General features: G+C 41.4%; 1 protein-coding gene across 2 annotated transcripts in view; it reads right to left on the bottom strand.

The window, feature by feature from the left end:
* Positions 1-27,882, bottom strand: part of KCMF1 (potassium channel modulatory factor 1) — a 125,099-nt gene that overhangs the window by 35,947 nt on the left and 61,270 nt on the right. For both annotated transcript variants that reach the window (XM_069065800.1, XM_069065807.1), the window contains exon 2: positions 14,351-14,518. In XM_069065800.1, coding sequence (XP_068921901.1) covers positions 14,351-14,518 — 168 coding nt within the window. The remainder of the gene's footprint in view (positions 1-14,350; positions 14,519-27,882) is intronic.

Genomic DNA, 27,882 nt, shown 5'->3' on the forward strand with positions numbered 1-27,882 from the left:
GGGGCCTGGACAACGGCTTCCCAGAATACAGATCAAATCACAGAACACTTCTCAAAGTGAGCCCCCAAAACAAAGCCTCACATCAGGGCTTATATAGCCTTCTCCTGGCTCAGAGAATGTAACAACCTTATTGACCCACTGGCCAATCAAAAAGTATCTACTGAAAAACAAGCCTCCCACCCCAGGCTCCAGGTGAACTTTAGCCTAGGGGCAGGGAAGATCTTCCAGATTTGCATTCCCATTACACCCTGTGCCCTCTATGTATACATGTAAACACATATACACACAAATACACCCACCTATACATACATATATATTCCCTTCAACTATCCTCATACTGAGAAAAATCTCATGAGTTACTAATATCGTCTTTCCACATAGGAATGTGAACAGTTCAACTTTAATAAGTTCTTTATGATTTCTCTTTCCTGTTTACCTTTTCATGCTTCTCTTCATTCTTATATTTGAAAGTCAGATTTTCTGTTCTGCTCTGGTATTTTCATCAAGAAAGCTTGAAAGTACTCTATTTCTTTGAATATCCAAGTTTCTCCCTGAAGTATTATACTCAGTTTTGCTGGGTAGGTGATTCTTGGTTTTAATCCTAGCTCCTTTGACCTTCAGAATATCATATTCCAAGCTCTCTCTCTCTTTTTTTTTTTGCTTTTCGGAGGGCAATTGGAGTTAAGTGACTTGCCCAAGGTCACACGGCTAGTTTTTGTGTTAAGGGTCTGAGGCTGGATTTGAACTCAGGTCCTCCTGACTCCAGGGCTGGTGCTCTATTCACTGTGCCACCTAGCTGCCCTAAATAAGATGACATTTTAAATGCAGAAATCATTTGTTAGTTTCATACTCCAAGCTCTTTGATCCCTTAATGTAGAAGCTGCTAGATCTTATGTTATTCTGATCGTGTTTCCACAATACTCAAATTGTTTTTTCCTGACTGGTTGTAATATTTTCTCCTTCACCTGAGAACTCTGGAATTTGGCTACAATATTTCTAGGAATTTTCTTTTTGGGATCTTTTTCAAAAGGCAATTGGTGAATTCTTTCAATTTTTATTTTACCCTCTGGTTCTAGAATATCAGGGCATTCTTCCTTGATAATTTCTTGGAGGATGATTTCTAGGTTCTTTTTTTGATTGTGGCTTTCAGGTAGTCTAATAATTTTAAATTTTTCCTGGACCTGTTTTCCAGGTCAGCGTTTTTTTTTTCAAATGAGATATCTCACATTACCTTCTATTTTTAAATTCTTTTAGATCTGTTTTATAATATTTTGATTTATCATAAAGTCATTAGCTTCCATTTGCTCCAATCTAATTTTGAAGGAATTATTTTCTTCAGTAAGCTTTTGAAGTTCCTTTTCCATCTGACCAATTCTTCTTTTTAAGGCATTCTTCTCTTCATTGGCTTTTGGGGCCTTAAGGTGTTGTTTTTTCTGGGTCTCCTTGAGAAAAATGTTGACTCGTTTTTCATGATTTTCTTGACACACTCTCATTTTTCTTTGCAATTTTTCTTCTACTTCTCTTACTTGATTTTCAAAATCCTTCTTGGGTTCTTCTATGGCCTGTGACCAATTCATATTTTTCTTGGAGGCTTTTGATGCAGGAGTTTTCACTTTGTTGTCTTCTTCTGGTTCTATGTTTTGATCTTCTTTGTCACCAAGGAAAGATTCTATCGTCTGATCTCTCTTTCTCTATTTCCTCATCTTGCTAGTCAGATACTTGACGTTTGAGCTCTCTGCCACAGCAGAACTCTGCTTCCAGAGTGGAGAGTGTTGTGTCCCAAATTTCTGGGGTTTTGTGCAGCTGCTGTCAGAGCTTATTCTAGGCACCTGCCTCAGAACTGTGAGGAGGACTGCTTCTCCACAGCCTCCACGAGCTCTGCCATGCCAGTGCTCCTCACCCCAGGACCGCCACCCAAGACTGTAACTCAGATCCAAGTAGGGCAAAGCAAGAGAATCCTGCCTCTGAACTGGCAAAGAGATCCCTGCAATTGCCCTCTGGTCAGTCACTTGGTCCCCCTACCACCTGTGGGCCTGGAGATTCAGAAGCAGTGGCTACCATAGCTGGCAGCTACCTCTGCCACCCCAGGGGCAGGGACTGGACTGTTCTCTTTTCTCACCCAGGTCCAACAGTGTTTCCCCACTGACCTTTTACTTTCTTTTTGGCATGTATGAGTTGAAAAGTCTGGAAACCACCACAGCTGCCAGTGATTCAGTCCCCTGAGGTCTGCTCTGGCTGGTCTGTGATGCCCGGCCCACACAGGACTCTGCTCCCAGCCTGGTGCAACAGACCCTTCCTGTTGGTTTGCCAGGCTGTTCTCAGCGGACAACATATTTCACACTGTCATTTTGTGGGTTCTGTAGCTCTAAAATTTGTTTAGAGTCATTTTTTACAGTTATTTGAGGTAATTGGGGATGAGCTCAAAGTTAAGTTACTGCTTTTATTCCACTATCTTGGCTTTGCACACCCCCCACCCCTACCCCGGTGGTCAAATTAATAAAAAGGGAGTATGCTTAATTTTATTCTGATGAAATAATAATCTCACATCCATTTCATTAGCAAAATTTACATGGTGGGAACAGTGATTAAAATTTTAAAATAACTATAATTTAAATGGATACTTAAATTTTTTTAATTCAAAATTATTTGATCAATCAACAAGCATTTACTATGTCCAATACTGGACTTATGACACGTATATGACCTTTTCCTAGACCTTAAAAAGCTTTATAGTCTAGTCCATCAGGAAACTCCCAGGGAGGAAAACAAGACTTCATATAACCAGACGGTAAGATGAAAGAGTACTGACTGAAAGGAGCGGCAAATCCACCAGAATTTTACGAAGTGCTTGTCAAGCCCGGGTGTTGGTGGTAGGTTCAGCTGCTTCTGACTCTTGGTGACCCTGCGGGATCACAGTATGCCAGGCCCTTCTTTTCTCCACTATCTAGTCCATGGGTTTTTTTTGGCAAGGATACAGAGCAGGTTGACATTTCCTTCTCCAATGGATTAAGGCAAACAGAAGTTCAGTGACTTGCCCAGGGTCACACAGCTAGATTTGAATTTAGGTCTTCCTGGGTATTCTCCTTAAATGAAAGTTCTGGAAAGAGCCATTCAATGGGAGTGGGAGGGGTAGAAAGGGCTGAGGGTACTAGTGTGGTGTGAATTCCAGGGCTGAAATGATCTTCCAGGATGAAGTTGTCATGACTGCCATCATGAAGGCATGATGAAGTCCTGAGTACTGCCATTCAGTCCAACTGGCCTTCCATCTCCTGCAGTCTACTCCAGATAATCCCTATCTTGTGTTGTGCAGTAGCAGGGATGGTACTATCAGTCAATAAACATTAAGTACCTACTACGTGCTAGGCACTGTGCTAAATACTGGGGATTCAAAGAAAGGCAAAATGTAGGCCCTGCTCTCAAGAAGCAAATAAGATAAATTTTACATGATCATCAGAGAGAAAGCTCTAACATTAAAGGGAATCAGGAAAGGCTTCCTGTAGAAGGTGGGATTTTAGCTGGAACCTAAAGGAAGCCAGGAGGTGGTGTCATTCCAGCATCTTGCTGCCAGCTCAGGCTGTATACCTGTGAGCTTTCAGTATTCTTGGAGTAGTCTGATTCCACAGAAAATCTGACAGCTGCCCCCCAAGAGCTCTGCAAGTTCTTGATCCAGGTTTGGATCTGCCTAACATCCCTGTTGGCTCAGCCGTGGTTGGAAGTTCCAGTAGACTGCTGCTAGACTCAGCTGTTATTGGGCAGCTGGAGAATTCTGCTGGTTCAGAGCGACAGAACTACAGGGTCTCCTTTGGTCTGGGAGTTTTACTCTGGTTATTCTGTTACAGCTTCAGACTGTGCTGAGCTCCCAGGGTCAGGGCCATGGAGTTGCCACTTGCTTCAGAACTTGCTTTTTGCTCAGTATACCACCCTATGGTCCCCAACTGCTCCTCATCCTGGAATGCCATGGCTAGATGCAGGCCCCCCCCTGCCAGTCTGTCCTAGATCTGTGACCCAGAACTGGGTAGTAAAGGATGGAGCTGCCAGGTGACACCTGTTCCTGTAGCTTCTACAAGGTCAGCATCTCCCTCTCTGGGTCTGAGAGCTTTTCTTGTCCTGATGCAATTTCAGGCCTCTTTCAGTTCCTGTGTGCTGGGATAATCCATGGGCACATCTCTGGCTAGAAACGCCATTGTGTTGTTTTTTCCCTGGTTTTCCTGCTGAGGACCCTAGTGCATTTTCTAGCATGTTGGAGGGGAGGAGATCAGCTGTACTTCCTCCTGTTACTCCATCTTGGCTCTCCCTCCCCTCCTTGTCTCTTTAATGTCACTTTCTACTTGGGATATAACCGAGCATTTCTCAGGCGAGAATGTGCATTTGGGTCACACCACAGTATTTTCAATGATTCCAAGTTACTCGCTACTGCAAAAGTCCATCATTTGACACCAATATTCTCCCATCACAAAGAGCCCTCTCACCCCCACTCATCCCTCATTTTGTTATTTTTACCATCATACTACCTCTCACACACATCCCCTTCTTCCACTCACACAGCCACCATGTTGGTGCAAGGCCCTCATCATCTTGTATCTAGACTATGGCAATAGCTTACAGACTAGGCTCCCTGCTTCTGGTCTCTCCAAACCTCAGTCCAATGCATCTTCTACTTAGTTGCCAAGAGTAGGTCTGGAACATTCCTCACCTTCCCCTCCAAGCTTCCTTGGCTGCCTTTAAGGCCCAGCTCACATCAGAACCAGAAGAATGACTTCTATGACAGCAACAACACTGCAAAGACCAAAACTTCAAGACTCAAGAACTCTGATCAATGCAATGAGGACCCAGGATTCCAGACGACTCACGGTGCAAGATGCTGCCCACTTCCTGAGAGAGGTGCGGACTTAGGGTGAAGAAGGAGGCACACTTTGGGGATCTGGAGAATGTATGGATTTGTTTTGCTTGACTAAGTTTATTTGTTACGACAAGGGTTTTCCCCCACTACATGGAGAAGAGAAAAGGGGAGAGATAACAAATGCTTATTAATTTTTAAAAATGCAGCTCAAATCCTGATGTCGGTAGGTCTTCTCCAGTCCCTCCAGCCTCCTAAGCTTACTTACTTACTTGCTTTCCTTCTGTCTCGTAGGTCCATAGCTAATTCAAATGTTGTCTCTAGGCCACACCACCCTCCCAATCACACAGGCTGGCAACCTCAGTGTCGTCTTCAACTCCTCCCTCACACGTACTTCACATATCCATTCTGGTAAGTTTTATCCTTCCTGCTTTCACATTCCTTCTCTCTACTAACACTGCCAACACCCCGACATCTGGTACTATTAAAATGGCAACAGTGTTCTGGTCAGCTTCCTGGCCTTATGCCTCGCCTACCTCCAATCTACATTTCCCTCAGCTGCCAAAATAATCCTCCTGAAGTGAAGGTTTGACCAGGTAACTCCTGACTGTCCTACAGACTCTGGTAGATCGCTTTACCTCCAGGACTGAATTATCAAATCCTTTGTTTGGCATGAGCTTTTTGAGGCCAGGGACTGCTTTTGGTTAGTCTGTCTTGCCTTACTTTGTATTCCTAGTGCTTAGCAAAGTACCTGGTACTTAGCTGGTGTCTAATAAAAGCCTGCTGATCAGAAAAGTCACCACTATAATGACCTAAATAAAAATGAGAAGAGATGTCCAAAGGTGGCAGAAAAGACATCAAAATGCATGTGGCTGGAAAAGGACAAGCTGGCCATGTTTCAAGAAGCAGGGCTGATAGATGGAGAGCAGAATGTGGCCTTCACAAGACAGTGAAGAGCTAGAGGAAATCTTCCAGTGCCCTAGGCGCATCTACAAGAACACACACAAAAATCCCACAGGAGGCCAGGCTTCGGTGTTGATGGATGTCAGATGCAGAATGCTGGAAGACGTATGCACGTGGAGGAAATCACAGATCTCTTACTCAAGTAAGGAGACTGTTTGCTCCTTAAAGGCAAGGAAAGTGACTTAAGCCAGAAAAATCTGGTTCTTTTGCCTAAGCATATAAAACATATTCACCAAAGCCTGGCTGAGCATCTCTTTTATATCACAGTATCCACATGCCTACCTACCAGTATTTGAGTCATTCTTGGAGTTAAAGGTGTGCAGTTAACACAACTTGTTAAAACACAAGTCTCTTTCCTGAGGACCCTAACACTATTTGGCTATATTAATACAGATTAGTTTATTTCCTGGGCCTAAAAAATGTCTACTGTGCCACATCTAGAGGGTTAATGTGATTCCGGCTTGGCCATGCATCCTAGGATTAACTCAATTCCCATGCTTTGTAGGTTAATTTTTCCTAAAAAGGAATTAAGGCTAGAATCACTGACAAAGCTTCCTACTGGCCTAAGTACAAAAGCCAGCCCAGAAGTAGCAAGGACACACATAGTCCTACCGAGGCAAATGCATATAGAATTCTTGCTATATATCCTTTGCAAGCTATGGTTAAGTAAACTTCCTTTTATTAACTATTGGTCTGAGTGTCTCATACCTTTCCAATCCAAAACTGAACCACTGAAGCAGCCTGATTCAGGCCTGGCATATAATAGCATATCACAGCTGCTACAGAAATTCAACTTTGGACTTTCACTCTAGTAACTGATATGTTACAAATTTTTTAAATACCAAAAATTAGAGGATTTTAAGAATGGCAAGGGTAGCTGGAAAATATGAAACTATGCTCACACATTCAAATATGTAGTCAAATCCAAGAATGCTAGAACAGTCAATTTGAAGAGGGAAGGGCAAGAAATCCAGAAATGAAAAGGGATTTTTTTACAGGGATATTAATATATTCAATTTACAAAGATAACATTGAGTTGTTTAGTTCAATCATATGTTCTCATATCACAAGTTATCTTCTCAGCAACACATGTGAAGATCTGGCCAAAACTGGAAGAAATGTGCAATCAAAATCTGTTTCAATTTTTGGAGGGCTCTGCCATCTCTCCCTTTACCCTCACCCCTAAACAAGTGTGTGAGGGGATGTTTTTTAGAAGGATAACTACAATGTTTTAAAAACGTTCATGTTTTGATTCTTAGGTCTGTATTTACCCACCAAACATTTCTAAAAACTCCACAGCAGGGACAGACTATTTAGATGGTCCTTCCACACAAAGAGTACAGTAGAGACAGGTGATTCCCCCCCCCCCCTTTTTAAGCAATCAGGGTTAAGTAACTTGCTCAAGGTTACACGGCCAGGTGTTTCTGGGTGGGTGCTAAGTGTCTGAGCCAAGGGTTCGATCTCCAGGTCATCCCAACACTGGAGCCGCTGCTCTTACTCGCTGTGCTACCTGGCGCCCCTGTGATTCCCCTTTTTGCTGGCTTTGATGCTGCCCAACAAAAATGCATGCTCCACTTCTCCTCAATCTCACTCACTCATGCACCCACTTTGTAACTCCTGCCAGCGTTTTCACAGACATGAAGTAACAGGCATACACAGTCAGGATTTTACCTTACAGAGATCTGCTCTAAGGCATGATTCCTACAAAGCCTGCACAAACCTCTCATAAATATTATAGCAAATTAGATTTTAGATTTCTTCCCCAGGAAGGTGATGGCATTTTCATGTGAAAAGGAATTTTCTTCTGTTTCTTTCAAAGTAGAAACTAAGAAATGCTGGACACTTTAAAGTTTGATAGCTTATAACTCCATTTGTAATAAAAATTAAAAACATCTAAAATTAATATTAATTAGTAAATTTGATATTTTTGCCTAAATAAACTTCACTTTTAAGCTTTTAAATGATCACTTTGGGAACAAATCAAGTTATATACAATGTACTTTTGTGCTCTTAAACTAACACTGTTACTATATGTATTTCAGAAGTATTATCGGGGCAGCTATGTGGTGCAGTAAATAGAGCACCAACCCTGGAATCAGGAGGGCCTGAGTTCAAATCCAGCCCCATTCTCTTAACACTTACTAGCCATGTGATCTTGGGTGAGTCACTTAACCATAACTGCCCTGCCTCTTGCCTGCCAAAAAAAAAAAAGTATTGTCTATATTTTAATCTCTACCCCCAGTATAATTTTTCTCTCCAAGTATTTTTTCATGACTTCAAAATTTCTGGGAAGTCTCTGTCTCTAATGCCACCTCCAATTCTAATAATATAGTAGCTCTTTGCCTGTTGAGAACTTCCTATACTAGCCCACAGGTAAAAAGAAAACATTCAGAAGCCCCCAGTACTTTGTTTCTTTCTTGTGGGGCTGTAGGAGAAGTGAAAGGAGAGCCTGACTTAAGAGTCAGAAAGGTCTAGGTTCAAGTCCCACATCAGACACATTCTGGCTACAGAACCCCAGGTACTCCATGCATTCTTCTAAAAATAAATTGCAGAATAATTTGTTTAACTACATTGGCAGAAGGGGTTTCTTCCCCTAGAGCCCACGCTGATAAGGCCAGAGCCCTCCTCTCAAAAAAGGACTAAGATTCTGGTGCAAGGTTGGTTACTGGTAAAGAAGATGCCCTCACTCGCCATTTGCATCTTCAAAGAAGAGACTCAAGGGTTCCAGAGCATGGCCAACTTTAGCACTTGGCTTCTGAATTCAAACTCTTTCTGAAGCTTTGCTATTATAATTGATGGGAGAAGAGTAACATTTTAAACATCTGTTACTGGCCCTTTTCTGTTAACCCCTCACCTCTTTCTCCCCCTTTCTTGCTCATATTCTTAGTCTCTCTTTCTTCAACAATTTTAACCCAAAGAATACTGGCATGTCATTTGGAGCCTTTTAAAGACATGGTGGCTGAGTCAGATATTCAATTAATGAAACATATTTAAAATCTTGAGGCTGTGGAATATCGGGCTCTAATCATCTTGTCCTGTCCCCAGGGTTTTCCCTTCCCTTATGCCTTTCCAGGTAGATTAGACTTTCTACATTAGAAAAAACAAAACAAAAAATCAAAGACGAACAAAAGCCACTACTCTCTCCTTCCTGCCACCTTCCTTTACCCAAGGTGGAAGAGAAGCCGGAGACTCTCGATCCACCGGTTGGGACTAGATGTCTCCTGAGGCACCCCTGACTCCAAGATGTTACCTGCAGGGGCACTATGGTGATGAGTTCTACCTCCCATTCAGCGGAATTGGTATTCGCCACGTCTTGTATTATTTTTACACCTCAAAACAGAAAGTTGGTATGAAGAAGCATTTCCTTATTTCCCTGGCACTGAAGGCTAAAAGGTCTCCTTAGGGACAAAAGGAAGGGGAAGAGATTCATGTAAAAAGGGAAAACATCAAGAGAGGATTAGGAAGGCAGTGAGGGACTTTGGAAAAAATGCTAAGTATGTTGTCAGAGGACCAGAGTTCAAATCCTGACTCTGCTACATTTAGGAAATTCACCCCTTACACTTCTCTGTGAAGTGAAAAGGCTAGAGACTAGGTAATCTCTTGGAAACCTTCCAACCCCCTCATTTTACATTTGAGGAGACTGAAGTATTAAGTAGCAGAGCCAGAAACTGAACCCAGGTCTCTTGCAGACCTGCTTTTCATTCTCCCTGAGACCTCTAACACCTAGCATATTTTCTCTCTCTCCTGAAAAATTGGCACTTCCCTATATACTGTAGAACAGAAAAAGGCTATACATGAAACGGCAACTCTCTATTATGCTAATCTTAAAACCGATGAGAAATTCAGCACGTAAGTATCGGGACCGTCTTGCTTGTTGTGATTTGTTCTGACCTTCCTCGTGCTCTCTTCTATGCACTTTAAACAATGCTTCAACGCCCTCTTGGTCTTCTTCTGTTGGGCAGGCAACCCTCTTCCTCCCACTTCTCCCTTCTGCCCACAAATTTAAAAGGAAAAAAAGAAAACAAAATCCTTGAAGCATATATGTAGCCAAGCAAAAGAAATTCCCATAATGGCCATGTCCAATAAGGTATGTTTTCTACAATTTAAGTCTGTCACCTCTCTGTCAGGCAGGGGGCATAATGCTTCATTATCTGTAAGTCTTCCCAAGTTTTTTTGGTATAGTGCTGCTGTAAGTGTGTAAATTCTTCTAATCACTTCACTTGGGATTATTTTAAATAAGTCTTTCTAGATTTTTTAGAACCCACTATTTGTCATTTCTTATAGAAGAATAATGTTCCATTACATTCACATACCATAATTTATGTTGCCCAGATAATCCCCATTTGGTGGGTAGTCTCTTAATTTTTGGTTCTTTGCTATAAGCAAAAGAGCTATGAATGAACGAGAAAGCATTTATTAAGCACTCATTGTGTGTAAAAGCATAGTCATTGCCCTAAGAGGGCTCATTCTAATGACAGAGTCACATTTAGGAGGTTCCAATTACAAATCAGATCAAAAGGGTCCATGGCCCTTTGGGTACTGGGTCAAAGCAGGCCTCTTCTTTCATGTCATTTCCATGACAAAATCAAAGAAGTTTTTTTATATAGAACTCTTTGACAGACCAAGGTAAGATGGCAAGAACTTTGTTTTTTGAACCTTTAGTAACTGTAGCTAGAGCACCCACAGAAATTCCATGAGTACCAGCGTCCAGATGAAGGCTACAAGGGCTGTACTGGAAGCAGGAGCACATTTGTATCTATGCCTGTATCTCTATCTACAGAGATAGACAGGTAGACCATTGTACGTTGGTTAACTTGCCTCCCTTTCCAATCTTGCCCAGTGCAATGTTACTCTAGCCTCTATTTTCAATCCTTTGTCCCTGCCTTATCACTGTTCAGCTCTCGACAACGCCAACCCTGGCTGTCAAGATGGTCCTCCCTCCTGCCATCGCTCTCCTCTGCTCCTCTGTGTGCTCTGCTAAAAGTGCCAGAAATCATGCAATCCTGCTGACTGAGCTCTAATCTCGTTTCACCTGGGCAATCCTTTCTCACTCCTGCCTAACTAATTCTGTCTCATTCACCAGAGGCCATTCCAAACTTTACCTTCTCTCCTCAAGTCTCTGATAACTTGTACCTCACTCTTTCAACAGAAGACCTTGACCTTCAATTTTAGTGAGAGAAGAGGCCTAGATCTCTCCCTTCTTCCCTGCTCTACATCTTAAAACATTCTGACCTCCTCTGTCATTCTTTATTCTAGTGTCTGGATGAAGAGACAGACCTCTCCATGGACCCTTGGCTCCATTCCTGGCTCCTCTAGCAGACTGCCTCCATACCTTCAATCTCCCATGATTTTGTCATTATTTACTACCTACAAATGCAGTCAGGTGTCCCCCAGTCTTAAAAACATTCTCACTTAATCCCACCATCTTCTCCAGTCGTCATTCTCATAGCAAAAGTCATCTGTAATCTACTGTCCCCATTTCCTCTTCTCTCTCTCCCTCCCTCATTTCCCCATCCTTGAATGATGGCCTCATTAGTCACCCTAAGTGCTTTCTCCAAAATTACCAGTGATCGCTAAACTGGATGGCCAAGTTTAAATACTGCCCTGTCCACTGCCTCCTGTGCAGAATCGGCAGTGCTGACACGCGCATCTCCTCGACGCGCCCTCCTCTCTGAGCTTCTCTTGGGCTCTCCTGGTTCTCCTCCTGCCCGTCTGACGGTTCTCTCTCTCAGCGTCCTCCCTGTTCTCCGCTATCTCTATCCTACCCCCTAATTGCAGGCATGGCCCAAAGCTCTGTCTTGGCCCTTCTTCCCTTCTTTCCGCAGCAGGTCTTTTAGGTGGAGTTATTTCTACACAGATGACACGTACATTTACATACCCACTCATAGTCTCTCTCCTGAACTGCAGCCCTGCATTGCCTGAAAACAATGTCTTACTGGACTTACAAACTAGATGTCTCATAGACAGCTTTGACCCAACATGTCCAGAACAGAACTCCCTGAATTTTCTTCCGAGTCCTCCTCTCTCCCTAACTTTCCTATGACTGTGGAGGGCACTATCGTAGGCCTCCTTAGGTTCACAACTTTTCTCTCTACTCTCTCTCAATCTTCATATCTAATATGCTGTCCCAGGCCATGCCAATTACACCTTTGTGAGTGGCACCTTCATTACCTGGACATTTGCACTAGCTGACCGGCTGGTCTCCCTGCTTCAAGCCCATTCTCCACTTAGGTACCAAAACAACATCCCTAATGTGCAGGTGTGACAATGTTCCCCTCCCTTCCCACTCAATACACTCCACAATGAAAGAGAAAGTCCTGTTTGACTTTTAGGGTCCTTTCCTAACTTTCCAGTCTTCTCCCTACCTCCTCCATGTATCCTGCCATGCAACCTTATTGCTGTCCCCTGAAGAAGACACGCCATCTCCCAACTGGGCATCTATACTAGCTGTCCTCCACACACAGAAATCTCTGTGCCCTCATCTTGGCCTCCTGGCTTTTCTAACTTCCTTCAGGTCCCAGCTAAAACACTCCTTTCTACAAGCAGCCTTTCCCAATCCCCCTCAATACCAGGGACTTTCCTCTGTTGGTTATCTCCACTTTATTTTACACATATATATGTCTGTGTGTGTATGTACGTATGTATGTACACACACAGTTTGCACATTATGTCTTCATTAAATTGTGAGCTTTTGGGGTTTAGCAGGGACTTTTTCAGCTCAGCACAGGGTCAGGCACATACCGGGCACTTACAAAATACTTGTAGATTTGCTTTAACTGGAGGCATCTCAAATCCAACATGTCAGAAACAGAAATAATTCTCTTCCCTCCCCAAATTTAGGCTTCTTCCTCACCTCCCTACTTCTGTCAAGTATACAATAAGCTTCCAGTCACACAGACCCACAACTTGAAGCAACTAGAAAGTACACAAATAGAATAGAGGACCTGGAGTCAGGCCTGAGTTCAGACTTCTGTAAGCTGTGTGACCCTGGACAAGTCCCTCAACCTCTCTGCTCAGTGATAAAATTGAGATAACAACAGAATTTACTTCACAGGTTATTGTGAGACTCCAATAAGGTACTACATGTAAAGCATTTTACCTTAAAATGTAATGAATATCATTCATCACTCAGAGTTTCCTTAGACTTTCTTTGCACATGCTCTTCCTCACCCACAGTTGACTGATGGCCAGATCTTACCACTCCTGCCTCCACAACGCTTCATTCTCCTTCGTCACCGTGTGGACGCTGAAGCAGGTCCATGTGAGTTTGCCCCGCGCCCCAGCTTTCCGTGCCATGTAAGCAGTGCCTCCCTGGCTGGGCTTCTTGCCTCAGGGCTCTCTCCTTCCCAGTCCACCTTCTTAAAGCACAGCTCTGGCCTGCTGCTGGGGCTCCCCACTACAAATGCCTTTGTTTGCCATTTACAGTCTTTAACAAGCCGGCTCCTGCCCATCTTGCTGGTCTCACTCTGTACTGCCCTGCTGTACGCACTGGAGGCTCTAGCTGCACTGACTCTCCTGCTACTCCTCAGGTCAGACACCCACCACAAATGTCTCCGCCTTCGTGCGGGCTGTCGCCCATGCCTTAGTCTCTCTTGTCTCCTTCCAAAACCACTTTAGATCGTCACTTCCCACGAAGCCTTTCCTGCTCTCCCCCACCCATCTTTTGTCTTTATTTTGTGGTAATGTCACATACACTAATTTTTTTATATTCTGATAGGTGTAAAGATTACCTCCCATGGTACACTGGAAGTTCCTTGAGGATAAGGAATGTTTTGCTTCAGACCTGCTGAATGATGGATTGAGGATATTACAATAACTTATTTCAGAAGAGATAGGAAAACTAAGTTAGAGTGGTGGTTGTAGGAACAGAAAGAAGGTGGGAACTGTGAATGGGGAGGTATGACCAACAGAATTTGGCACCTCACTGAACAGTAGTAAGGGAGTGAGAAGAGCCACCAAGAACTGGAGGTTCAAGCAGGATGGTGGTGCTATTGACATGGAAGAATTGGGAGGCAGAAAAGATGAGTTCAATATGGGACAGTTAAGTTTGAGGTTCTGTGGGATGTTTAGGAGACAGTCTGAAATACAGGTCTGTAATTATCCATGCCATTTGGTTTTCATGTTTTGCCAGAGAGAAGAACGCATGGCTGAAGGGAATTAAACCCTAAATAAAACATAAAATGTCCACCATTCAGCATCAGTTATTCAACCAACAAGGCTTTAGGTGCCTACTATATGTGAGGCACTGCTAAGTGATGGCAAAAATGGTTTCTACTCTCAAAGATCTCAATTCGAATGAGCAAGATAACAAGTAAACAGCCATGTATATACATGGCCTTGATAGGATAAACTGCAGGTAAGCTAGAGAGAAGACACTGGGGGCAGGGGAGAACTGGGAGAGGCCTCTGGAGAGGAAGAAGAGCCCTGCAGCCATGGGAGACAGCCAGGGAAGTGGCAGGAGGTCAGGCATACTTTCTAATAAAGTCACAGGCCTGATCCCCAAATTCTCAAATGGTCATCTTACCAGAAGCTGAATGACATGCTACTTACCAAAATCTACCCTTGTTAGTATACACTGCATTGGATGGTCAGTTGTATGCCTTGTTGTCGTCGCACCACTTTCATAACAAGATGCACAAAGATCGTAATCGTAGCAAATTAAACACTTGTATCTTCGACCTCGAAAATTTCCTTTTAAACATGCATCACAGCTGACACCTGTAACAGAGAACATAGAGAAGGTATAAGAGAAAAGGAGCTCTTGTTTTTCCCTAAAAAAAATTCAGGAAACATTTCAATCATTCTCATGCCTGTCTATTCGCCTTTCTAAAATGTGCAAGCAGTAGAGATCTCCAAGAACAAAGTCTAGACACCTGGGTTCTCATTCTTTCAGGCTCTATTACTAACTAACATTACTATTTCCTCACCTGCTGAAGGTGAATGCTGTCTACCTTGCTCTCCCTGCTTTGGGGCACTTAAAAACATGAAAGGAGCAGACCAAAGTGTGCTGTACAATGGAAGGCCCAGTAATTCCTACAGTCTGATCAATATTTTCTATTTTTATGTAAAAGCTCATTCACTAATCTGATTTGGAAAAAAGCATTCACTAACAAGCACCATCCCAACAAAGCAGCATGATTTTCTCCTTGTGATGTCAAGTATTACATGAAATGAAATTATTTTAGCACGTTTCCTAGCATGAAATTTTATGATACTAGAAAGTGTGTATGGTAAGTCAATTAATCAATAAACATTAAGTGGCTACTAAGTGCTGGCCACCATGCTAAACACTGGGGATGCAAAAAGAGGCAGAAGACAGTCAGGCTTTCAAGGAGCTTCTAATCTAACAGGGAGACAGCAAGCAAACCAGTATATACAAAGTGAGCTCTAATCAGGATAAACAGGAAATAATTGGGGGGGGGGGGTTGTATAAGGCTTCCAGTAAAAGAAACGATTTTAATTGGGTGTGACCAGTAAACTACTAAAACAACCACAAATTTTCTCTTAGGACACTGAATTTTTCAAGTCACATAAAGACTCTATCAAATTACAACAAATTTCCAATAGATGGAAGCAAAGCAAAGATCATGGAGAAACCAGATACACTTTCCAAACAGAGTGATAAAAGCTCCTCACAGAAAAGCCTCATCCATTCATAGATGGAGGAAGATTTGGGTGATTCTGGGTACAAGAACTGTCATCATGGTGTGATCTACACAACTTGAAGGGGCAGGCACTATCTGGGCTTGGGTTCCATTTGGAAGCTGTGTTACAGGGATTACATTCCCCCCTCTCATCAAATAAAGGTGAGAGTGGTGTTTGTGCCCTAAAATCCCAACATTCATGTTTCTTTCAGCCTCGCTCACCTCAAGCCAGTCATAAAACCTTACGTACCACTGTATTGAGTTCATAGCCTAACCTATGAGGAAAGGGGGGGGGGGAGTCCTGGATATCTTGTTTAGAAATTCCTAATATGGAAAATTCAAACTTTAGAATTGGTTATTCCTAATTATGTGCCAGAAGAATAGCCAGTGCCTATTCTAGCAATCAGTATCATCAAGAGGGAGGACTCACACAAAGCCATGATAACATCAGGTCTGCGACAGATCTAGACAATGTTTGAATGCTGCTAGAAATGAGGAGCTGACCACTTTAAAAAGTCCATGTTAGTTGTTAAGAAGTTTATCTAAAGTCTTCCTCCTTGTCACTATGTCCCATTGGTCTTGGTTCTGGACTCAGGAGTAACACAGCATTTACTGAAGATAATCACTCAAATTCTGGAAGACACATGCCAACCCAAGTTATCTCTTCTCTAAGATTCATCTGTTTCCCTCATTTACACAGTTGTCTAGTACATAGTAAGTCAGGTGTAGGTTGATGGCATGATGGCACTATTGCCTTCCCGGATGTGAACATTATTGCTTCTATGAAATCTGCTTATGACTACATTAACCTTTTTAGAAGCTGCCTTAGGCACTGAGAAGCTGTCTTCAGTAGTAAGAATTCAGCAGGAGAGTTCCAAAGGAGGTCTGGGTCTGATAAGAAACAATCTGGTAAAAAGATTCCAAAGCTGATTATGAAAGAATTGGAATAAAGAAAAAGGATTAGGAAATTGGATTTTGGGGAAATGATGTTTACAAAATACTCGGAGAAGCCAGAACTTTAGGCTTCCTTGTCAAGCTTTTGACTTATGCACCATTCTGGGAAATGATGAAACATCATATTTTCCCCATTCTCCAATTCATCATCCTACTATGAATGGCTTAAAGACTGATGCAGCCAATGCCTGTAGTCATACCTGAGCTGTGTGGAAGTCAGAAGATTTGTGTAATTTCAAAGATAGAATTATCTGAGAGTAAGAGCCTTTTACAATCTTAGATGGTAAAAATATTACTACTTACAAATGACTGTCAGCTTGGCTCCTAAACTAGGGATTTGAAGAGAACATAATCAAACTGCCCTAGTTCTGCCACTGTGTGACTGGGAAAATCACACCTCTAAAGTAAGGGAAGTTTAATGAGAAAATCTCTAAGGCTCTATTCCAAACCTATTAGCCCCAAATAGAAACTGCAGGCACCACAATATTATTAGAAAACATATAAATGTACATATAGTTATGCAAACACTCACAGATTAGAACTGATACAAAGTTGGTGATTAGAAATTATTTTAATTTTAAAATAATAGCACTATTTTTATCACGGAATCACACGAGTAAACTTTTCTTATAACAAATTTATCCTTTTTAAGCCTATTTCATTGAACTCAAAGTACAAAGTATAATAAAGACTTTAAAAATCAGCTACTTGTTCCCACACATCATTGCAGAACCCTTGGTGGTTGCCTGGTGGGACTCTTTCTGCTCTTAAGGGCCAGCTGTTTTGTAACCTTCACTATTCTTCCCATCCTATCTCAAGCTACAGGTTTCTTTTTCCTGTCCCACATGCCTCCAGTTGTCTGAAGAAGGCTAAGGGCCTTTTTTCAGAATTTCTTTTAAACAAATTAGTAACTGAGGAAAACACAAAATTTCAGTCAAAGGTTTGTGAAAATGCAAGTTCGTGGAGCACTGCTCTGCAGGCAGTCATCCTGATCCACTGCTCTAGGCTTATCAGTAATTCAATTTTACTTCAAGGGAAATTCCAAGTCTCATTTTGAACCAGTGAGAGCCAGTAACTTTCCTCCAAAGCCCTTCAAATACTGAGATGGCTGGAAAGAAGCCTGCGGAGAAGTGAGGTTTTATAGCCAGCGTTAAGACTGTGCTGCCAGCTGAGGTGATCACAGACACCTAAACGGGAAGGCCTGTGCACCATCCTGTGGGACAGCTCACCCAAGGGGGTGTCTCAAAACGAAACAAAGGAAAAGTGAAGGAGGCAGATTCACTTCCAAGCTGAGCTGGCCTGAGAGGAAAGCGAGGGGAGCCCATAGGTGAAGTAAGTGCTGATTTAGAGGTAAGTGAAATTTAAGGTCAACATTTCTTTTTCCTTTCTGGTCTAAGGTCTCCCTCTTCCTCTCTAATGACTACTGTCAACAAGCACAGACTCTTCTGGGACTTCCTTCCTTCCCTCAGTTTGCTCTACTGAGGCTTGTCCACTGCTCCCTGGGAGGGAAAGGCCAGTTGGGAAGCTCCCCACTTCTGAGCTGGCCCTTCCATATGCCAGACTGCTTCCGAGTTGCACTGATGGCTTTGGGACAAGTAGGAAAGCTTGTAGCCCACAGAGAACTAGAATAGTACTACCCCTGGGCTTGTGCCTGTTTTTATCAGACTGTAACAACAATAGGGAGTAGATCTCTGGGTATACAAATGCAATACTGAAAAAAGAATTGGTTCTTTGCAGAAATGAAAAAATACAGTAGTAAGTAGTAAGTAGAAAGAAAATGTTAAAAAATTTTCTGGAACACTTTCTGTACAGTCTGTGTCAAGTCTACTTTTCAACCTTCCTTTGGAGATCATATGGCCAGCACACCAAACTCTGTAAATAACTACAGGACAACACACAACATGTCTAGCTGTTGCACCAACCACCTGGTAGAGGACCAGATTGCCCATTTAGAAAGCTAACAGCCATCTTCCCCAAGACTGAAAGCTAGTAAGTGAGGGGGACAAGGCACAGCTTTGTACTCACAGAAAACAGTGCAGTTTCACGATCACTTTAGGAATAGTTTTAATTATGCAAAATAAGGAATTGAAGCTTCACATGGCTATCCTTCCCTGTGGCCCTTCAAATGTGATGTTTATGACCTTTCTTTCCCTCTAAACTTGTTTTACTTCTGACTTCACTAATTCTATTAATGGGCACCATCATTCATTCAGATTCCACATTCTGAACCTTGTCATGGTATAATCAAAGGGCCTGCGCTCACATCCAAACTCTTCTACCTATGTGAATATCACAGCATTCATAAAGCATTTAAGGTTTACAAAGTGCTTTACAAATATTATTTCATTTGATCCTCACACCAGCCCTGGGAGGTAGGGGCTGTTATTATCCCCATTTGTTAGAAGAGGAAATTGAGGTAGCAGAGGTTAAGTGACTTGCCTAGGGTCACACCCACTGCACCACCTAGTTGGGTCAACTGCTTCAGTTCTCTGGGTCTGTTTCCTCGGCAAAATGAGGGGAGACGACTAGAGAATCTCAACTAAAGAGGACCCTGGGATCCACTTTAAAATGGGAAAGCCTCTTTCTATTAAAAAATGTAATCTTTTTGGTTTTATATTAACTTTATTTCTAAATGTATTTCTTCCTCCTCCCCTACCTAATAAGGAATCCTTTGTAACAAATAATAAAAAAGAGAAAACACAAACAGTTCAGCAAAACCAACATTTCAGCCTTGCCTGAAAGCATAGGCAATGTCACAGGCAGGGTCCTTGGCCATTGTATTTACACAGAAAAAACGATGTATTTTTAAAAACTAACTGAAATGCCATAATCTTTAAACTTATGTGAAATTCATTTTAAGTCACAAACGTTAAAACAACCTATGACAACTTTTGCCTAAGTATTAAGTGATATCCTCAGGTCCACAGGGTTTATGCATGAAGCAGATAAAAATAATATTTACTGAGTACCTCCTGATATAAGCAAGGCATTGTATTATGGGATGGACTGCAAGGTGTTTCTAAATGTGAGTTATTATTGAAGAAGGGGTGAGAAGTGCTATGATGTAATCATTTGTCTCTTCTGAGCTCTGCTTCTAGCCCCATTGACCGATACGTGCCATAAAATAAAGAAATGGATTCTGGGAGTTGTTACATGATTTCCACACTTTCAGAAACATGCTGGAAAGAACAGTTCAACTTTAAAAATGAAGAAAATAGGATGTGAAATGGACATGTTCGGGTCCTTGAGCACAGTAACAAAAACAGTAACACACTGTGTTGCCACCAAATGCAAGTACGAAGGGGGCAAGACAAAGAGTATCTTGGCCAGAATACCATTTCTGCCTAGAAGACCCTTGAGTTCATTCCGCCCACGGCGGATAAAGAGCTGTTCACTTTGCCCCACGGTCAGGTGGCCACTTTACCATGGAAATTACTAACAGTGACAGAGGAGCGTTCAGATCACTCCAAACACCTCTTACGGTGCTTTCCCTTCAGTCTTTCCCCGTCTAGGTTCCTCTGTGTCTGACCCTTTTGTCCTTCTTCTTATATGTGCCTATTATTTTTATGTTTGGTCAACTCTATGTGAAAAGCAGTGTGGTACAGGGTAGCAGCTTGATGGAAGGCTGGCCGTGGAGTCAGGAAAGCCTGGGTTCAAGCCCTGCTCCAGACACAACTTTACCCAGTGACTATGGACAAACTCCTCATAAGGACTCGCTGCTCCTGATAAATCTCTAATATTTTCAGTTACCATTGATTGTTCATATGCATAGACTGAAGGAAGAAATTTCTGCACTAGGAATTATTCTACCAGACTCATGAAATTAGCGTTGTAGATTCCATAAAATGTTCTGTCCACCAATTCTCCCAGAGAATAACTAAGTCCCTTTGGAACTCTGCTGAGAGTATTTGCCTAAAATATAAGTTTCAAGATTATATCACAATACAACACCTATTGCTCTGCTAGGACTCAAGCTGACAGTCATTTTTTAGTAGCAAGATTTTTACCATCTAAGACTGTAAAAGGCTCTTATTTTCAGAGATAATATTGTCTTTCAAATTACACACATCTTCTGATTTCCACACTGCTAAGGTGTGACTACTGGCATTGGCTGACAGTCTTTGGCCAGTCAGACTAGGATGATGAACTGGAGAATGGGGAAGCATGATCTTTTAGAATTAATTCCAAGAATGGTTCATAAATCTCAAACTTAAGAAGGAAGCCTCAAATTCTGACTGTTCTAAGTATTCTATAAACATAATTTCTGCAAAACCCACTTTCCTAATCCTTTTTAAAATTCCCATTCATAATTTTCTATGCTTTCATAAATTTTTTCTATATGATTTTTTCCTCTTTTAATAATTTTGCTATGCTTTGTAATTAATTTTTTTTGGAGGGGGGAAGGTAGGCTAATTGGGATTAAATGACTTGCCAAAGGTCACATGGCTAGTTTTGTGCTACGTGTCTGAAGCCAAATTTGAACTCAGGTCCTCCTGGCTCCAGGGCCGGCGCTCTATTCACTGCACCACCTAGCCACCCTTGGAATATTTTTTTAAAAATAATTTCTATTTATTTTGTTAAGTACTACTCAATTACTTGTAAAAAAAAAAGGTTAATGATCATTTAAAAAAAATTTAGTTTCGAATTCTCTCCATTTTCCCTCCTTGAGAACACAAGCACTTTGATTTTGATTATACTTGTGAAGTCATGCCAAACATATTTCCAGATTAGTCATACTGCAAAAGAAATCAAACAAAATCAAACAAGAAAAATAAAGAAAGTTTTTAAAATTAAGATTCAATCTGCACTCAAAGTATGTAAATTCTCTCTCTGGAGGTGGCACACTTTTCATCATGGGTCTTTTGGAACTGTCAGATCAATTTCTTGGTCAAAGTAGCTAAGTCACAGTACAGATGATTACAATATAGCTGTTACCGTGTACTATTCTAGTTATGCTCACTTCACTCAGCATGAGTTCCTATATGTCTTCTTGGGTTTTTCTGAAACTATCCTGCTCATCATTTCTTATAGTACAATAGTATTCCATTACAATCATATACCACAACTTGTTCAGTCATTCTCCTATTGGTAAATATCTCCTCTCTTTCCAATTCTTTGCTACCATAAAAAGAGCTGCTATAAATATTTTTGTATAAATAGGTCCCTTTCCCTTTTCTTTGATGGAATCATTTTATCAGATTGTTTCTTATCAGACCCTTCATTCATACTCTTACCCAGACCTTTCCTAAAACTCTTCCGCTGAATTCTTGCTACTGAAAGACAGCCTCTCAGTGCCCCAAGGCAGCTGCTAAAAAGAGTTAATGCAGTCATAAGTAGATTTCATAGAAGCAGTAATGTTCACATCCAAGATGGCAATAGTGCCATCATACCATCAACCTACACCTGGATGACTATGTCCTGGGACAATTGTGGGAACCTGGAAACATGTGTATGAACTGAAGCAGAGTGAAGTGAGCAGAAGGAAAACAATTTATACAATGACAACATTGCAAAGACAACTATCAAGGAACTATTATAATCTTCCTCTTTCCCCCAATATTACTTAAAAACTGTAACAAAATTATGTTGTCTTTGCCTTCTTTGCCAATCTCAGAAAATTCCGAGTAAGAATTCCTGACATTATTTTTACATTACCATACCATACTTCTTAATTCACCTTTGCTGTACATACCTTTATAAAACAAAACAACACTAAGTTGTTTGGGGAATTCCCTTTGGATCCACATTAGTCTCTTTATTCAAACCCTGTTGTCCTCCTCATAAGAACAGCTTACTTTCCTCTATTCAAATGTCATTCTTGAGAGCTTCCCATCCCTGATGAACTGACTTCATCTACAAAATTTTAGTTCATTGAATCCTATCTGTAAATCATTTAAAATCTGCTTTTCCAAAATCTAGGGTTCATTTCAGACATTTTCCCCTAACCTTCCCATTATTTTCATCCCAGAATTCAGTTCCTCTTTTCTAATATGTATTTGATCCAGAATAAAATTTCCTTTGTTGGTTTCACCACCTTTTAAAGGATGAAAATATCACAAAGAGAAATCAAGAAATTATGAACCACTCTACTTTAAAGAGAGAGGAAATTTAAGTTCCAAACCACTACTATACCATGGGTCCACACCAAGCTAGTGATCTCCTTACTCCCTGAAGTCAACTATGTCCTCTTCCTGTCTAGGTGGTCTATAGTATGACAATATCACGTCTGCTTCTGTCTGCATCCATCTCCACTCTGATGCTTCTTCTCCCCTTCTAATTTCTGGATTTCTTCATCTGAGCACATTTTCTTAATATACAATGCTATCCAGCGCTCTTTAACTTACCCTCTTTCTTCTGAAAAAGGTATATCTTTCCAGCATCGTATTCCAGTCATGGATCTCAACTGTTAGCTATGAGGTCAAATTTAATTCTTTGCATAGTTCATCTTGTACTGACACAAGCATGAATCTTATGCACAGAAATCTCAAGTCAACGTCATGGTTTCTACCACTGATTCTTTTTTCCTATGGCAGGGTAGAGGGTGGAGGGGGGGCGGGGTGGAGACAGACATAAACCTCTCCCTTCTGACTGGCCCTAGCCTGAGACTGGCGTTTTCTCAAGGAGTGTTTCACATTCCTTCTACTAGGAATGAAAAGACAGATTCTTAAGCCCTTCAGTGCATAACAAGATACAAGCTTTTTCAAAGACAGTATAAAGCTCATCATGGTTACTCTATTTTGAAAAACCACTTAAAAGGCGGTTTGGACCCCCAACCTTTGCACACAATTGGAATTCCTTATGAAATGGTGGAATGCTGGAGAAATGGATTGGGAGTCAGGAGAGATAGGGTCTCTAGCCCTGACTTTGCCATTGTAGCTGTGCGACAGAGGGCAAGTCAACTAACCTCTCTGTGCCTCAGCTGGCTCATCTATTAAATAAGGGGTTAGGTAAGATGACCTCTAAGGTCTCTTCTAAAGACAATACATTAGGATTTGAATTCCCTCTTATAGCAGAGTGACAAGCTTGGTAATATGAAGCAGTGCTAACAACAACATATACTTGACAGCAGAAAACCTACCAATCAAAGCATTCAGTACAATGCTTTGCACAGAGAAGATACTAAATTCATTCAGCTGTTAAGAGCACTGTGCTAAATGCTAAGGACCCCAAACAGCCAAAAGGCAGACCCTTAATGTCACGGAGTTTAGCATCTAAGAAGGAGACAAGCAAACACATATATACAAACATGCTATGTACAGATAAACAGAAAATAACTGACAGAGAGAGGATACTAGAATTAAGAAAGGTGGGGATAGGCTTCTTGTAAAAGACGGGATTTTAGTTGGGACTTAAAGGGAACCAAGAGGCTGAGATGAGGAAGGAGAGAGTTCCAAATATGACAGCCAGCCAGAGAGAATGCCCTGAGCTAAGAGACGGAGGGTCTTGTCTGAGGAGCAGTCAGGAGGCTGGGGTCACTGGACTGAAGAGTGTCGAGGAGGAAGGCTTAGGAAGAGTGGAAAGGTGGTAGTGATGGGGAGAAAGGGGTCGTCTAGGTTATGAAGGGCTTTGAGTGTCAAACACAGCATTTTGTACTTGATCTTCAAGGCAAGAAGAAATTACTGGCGTTTACTGAGTAGGGGGTGACAGTCAGACTTGAGGTTTAGGAAAATCACTTTAGTGGCTAAATGGAGGATGGATTGGAATGGAAAGAGTTCTGGAGCAGGCTGACCCACGAGCAGCTCCTGCAATAGTTGAGGCATGAGGCAAAGAGGATGGGCACTAGAACGGGAGCAGTGTCTGTGGAGAGAAGGGGCTCCATTCAAGAGATGTTGAGGGGACAAAATCAACAGATCTTGGCAACAGATTGAGTCTGGGGGTGGGGGGGAAGCCTTGATGAGGAGCCCAGGATGATTTGCAGGTTGTGAGCCTGAGCAAGTGGGGAGGATAGTGTGGCCCTCTACAGTAACAGGGACGTTAGGAGGTGGGGAGGATTAAGTTAGGTTTGGCACTTAACGATCAGCTGGTTAGTTTTTATCAGTAAGTCCTTAAGGTACCACAAGGAGTCAGAAATTTAAGTTTGTTTAGTTTGAAAAGCAAGCATGGTCTAAGATAATTATTCTCTTCTATTTGTTTGTGTAGTCCTCAAAGAGAAAGATGCTCTTGACTCACCATTACAGGACGCTGTTTTGCCAGAAGCACAAATGGAGCTGCACTGGCCACCCCAAGCTTTCTCACTCAGTTTCCTTCAACAAAATGCAGCTGTAGGAGGGCTGGTTAATCAACTCAATGTCCACCAAACTACTTGCAAATTCAGCCTCATTTATAAGGTTTCCTAAGCACATGAATTAATAATAGCTACAGAACATAATCCTAAACTCAGCTAGCCCTCTCAACCATGTCCATCTTTGATCACAATGGCAACTGATTGAAGGAATTTAGATGAGTCAACATAAAACCATCTTCACACTACTAATGAAACAACCAACTCAGCACCATCTTTGTATACAAGTAAAAGTACAAGTGGAGAATGGACTGGACTGTGCTTCTTTTGACCCCAGAGCACTGGTGCTAACGAGGGAAGCAAGAGACTGATGCAGGAAAGATAACCAGACTTAAGTCAAATTGAATTTGTGTTACAACCGACACTAGCTGTGATAAATCACAGGAAATTCTGAAGCCTAGTTTCTTCATCTGTAAAATAAGTACTATCTACTTCACAGGGTGGTTATAGGAAAAATACTCTGTAAACCTTAAAGTGTTATGTGAATCATTATTTTTACATTTTTTGAACATTTTGATTTAAAGTTTTATGATCCAAATTCTACCCCTCCCTCCTTCCCCTGCCCCCTCTCTCGGATGGTAAGGAATCAGATATAGATTACACATGTGCAATTATGTAAAACATGTCCATATTAGTCATTTTGTACAAGAAGACTCAAATAAAAGAAAAAAATGAAAGAAATTGAAAAATAGCATGCTTTAACTCTGTATTCAATCAGTATCAGCTCTTTTTTGGAGACAGTATACTTCATCATTAATCCTTTGGGATTGTCTTGGATCACTGCATTGCTGAGAATAACTAAGTCATTCACAGCTCTCTATCAAATAATATTGCTGTTACCATATACAACATTCTCCTGGTTCTGTTCTATGTGAACCATTATTAATGATCATCACAATGGATAAAAGAAAAAAGTCAATTACTCCCTCCCCCACAAACCCCTAAACTCCACAAACAGCAAATTTGTCTTGCATACGAATTTAAATGTCCTAAAACTCCAACCTTCATGTATTCAGGAAGGACATTCACAAGCCAAGAAGAGTTCAGAGAAAGAATTACGACAGAAGAAACATTCAAGATGATGTTGTAGAAGGATCAGCTGAAAAAGTCAGGAAAGAAAAGACCTAAGTAACCCACAGGGGTTCCCTTCAAGTATTTGAAGGGCTATCCCATGGAAAAGGTATTAGATTTCTTTTGCTTGGCTCCCAGAAGTATAACAGGTAGAATTTGCAAGCAGTGAACTTGGGTTTATGGAAAGAAAATCTAGGGCAACTAGGTAGTGCAGCATACAGAGTGCCAGCCCTGGAGTCAGGAGGACCTGAATTCAAATCCAGCCCCAGGCAATTACTAACTCTGTGACCCTGGGCAAGTCACTTCACCTTGTTTGCCTCAGTTTCCTCATCTGGAAAATGAAATGGAGAAGGAAATGACAAACTACTCCAATATCTTTGCCAAGAAAACCCCAGACGGGGTCACGAAGGATCGGACAGGATTAATTGACAAAACAACAAAGGAAAAACTTCATAGAAAATGAAAGCTACCTAAAAGTAGAATGAGCTGCCTTGGGAAGAAGTGGGTCATCTTTTGACAATGGCAGCTCAAGCACCTTGTTGTGTGTGAAGCCTTTCCTAATTCTCCCCAACTGCTAATGTCCTCTTTCTAAACTACTTTGTTTATATTTGCTGGTATAGATCTGTAGGTAATTAACTTTCTATTTCTGTTGTCTATATTTTCATCATATGTACTTGTGGTCTCTCCCCTTAGAATGTAAGCTCAATACAAATAGAGTTGTTTCATTCTTTGCACTTATATCCCCAGTTCTTAGCACAGTGCCTGACACATAGTAGGTAGTTAATATATACTTGCTGATAGATTGTCAGTCTTGTAGTGAGGATTTGTTTGGGAGGAGTAGGAATAAAAGTCCCTTCCAACTCTGAGAATCTGTGTGTGTTCAAACTGCATTGTCAGGACCATGAGTCAGGAATTTCTGCAGAGAAAAAGCAAATAATAAAGGCAGAACTCTATAAGGAATTCTGGTGTCTATCAGCACGGCATTCTGGAAGACTGTTTTCCCAAGAAAAAGAATTTGAATCTGTTTTTAGTTATTCTTAAGTAATACATAACAAGTACTAGACAACTTATTTTCTTTTACAGGCAAAGAAATCTTAAATCAAAAATAGGTCTCTCCTGTGCACCTCTGATTAATTCTAAGGTTACCTTCCTTTTAGGCTCACTCAATTTTCTATCACTTTCTGCACTCTTTTCATGCCTAAGACACCTGTAATTAAGAAATTAGTGATACGAAAATTTTTATTTGACCAAAATTATGCACCTAATACAAGAAAGTGCTTTTAGGAAAAAAAAAAAAAGGAAGCCAATACTATAAGACAAACGCCAGACTCAAAAGAGCTCACATTTGGTACTAAACAGAAAATGATCTTTTGAATCCTATGGTTATGTTCACAATAATGTTGTTTATAAATCTCAACATATACAATATAAACCCCAAACAATAGTACCAGCAAGGCTTGGGGCATTTGGACAAAGCACCTTTCCAACTATACAATTCCAACCTAGTCTTTAAAATGCAACTCCAAAGTCATGTCTTCCAATCTGCTTTCCTGATAGCCCACCCCCAAACACTCTGCTTGAACATCCTTTAAGCACCTTTTCTTTCGTACTGTTGAGGTATATGCCACACCCAGTCAGAGTAGGAACCCTGCTCTACATACAACAAACATAAAATATAATGTTGTTTGAATTAAACTGACTGCTTTTTTGAAGCGGAAACATTCAATTCAATCATTACATAAGCATCTACTCAATGAAACTCCCCCAGAAAGAGAACAGCCAACAACAGATGACACTTATGTAGCTCTCAGTGATTTACAATTCTTTTCTCATCTGATCCTTCTAACAACCCTGGAAAACAGGTGCTACTATTATACCCATTTTACAGAAGAGAAACTGAGTCCAACAGATGTTGAGAGATTTGCCCAGGATCCTACACCTGGTGAGCATCTGAGACCTGGTTTGAACTCAGGTATGAGTCCAGACCTGGCATTCTACCCGCTGTACCATGCTTATCTTCTCCTTGGGGAATACAAACCATACAAAGATAAGTATGTCAGAGTAGGCAGATCTGAATGAGTCATGAAGGATTCCGAGACACTAAGTTGAGGGACGGGCAACTGTTTGCACAA

This window comes from Petaurus breviceps, unplaced genomic scaffold (genome assembly GCF_028583685.1).
Source record: "Petaurus breviceps papuanus isolate PSGF00001 unplaced genomic scaffold, PetGlider_PUasm1.0 139, whole genome shotgun sequence".
Lineage (NCBI taxonomy): Eukaryota > Metazoa > Chordata > Mammalia > Diprotodontia > Petauridae > Petaurus > Petaurus breviceps.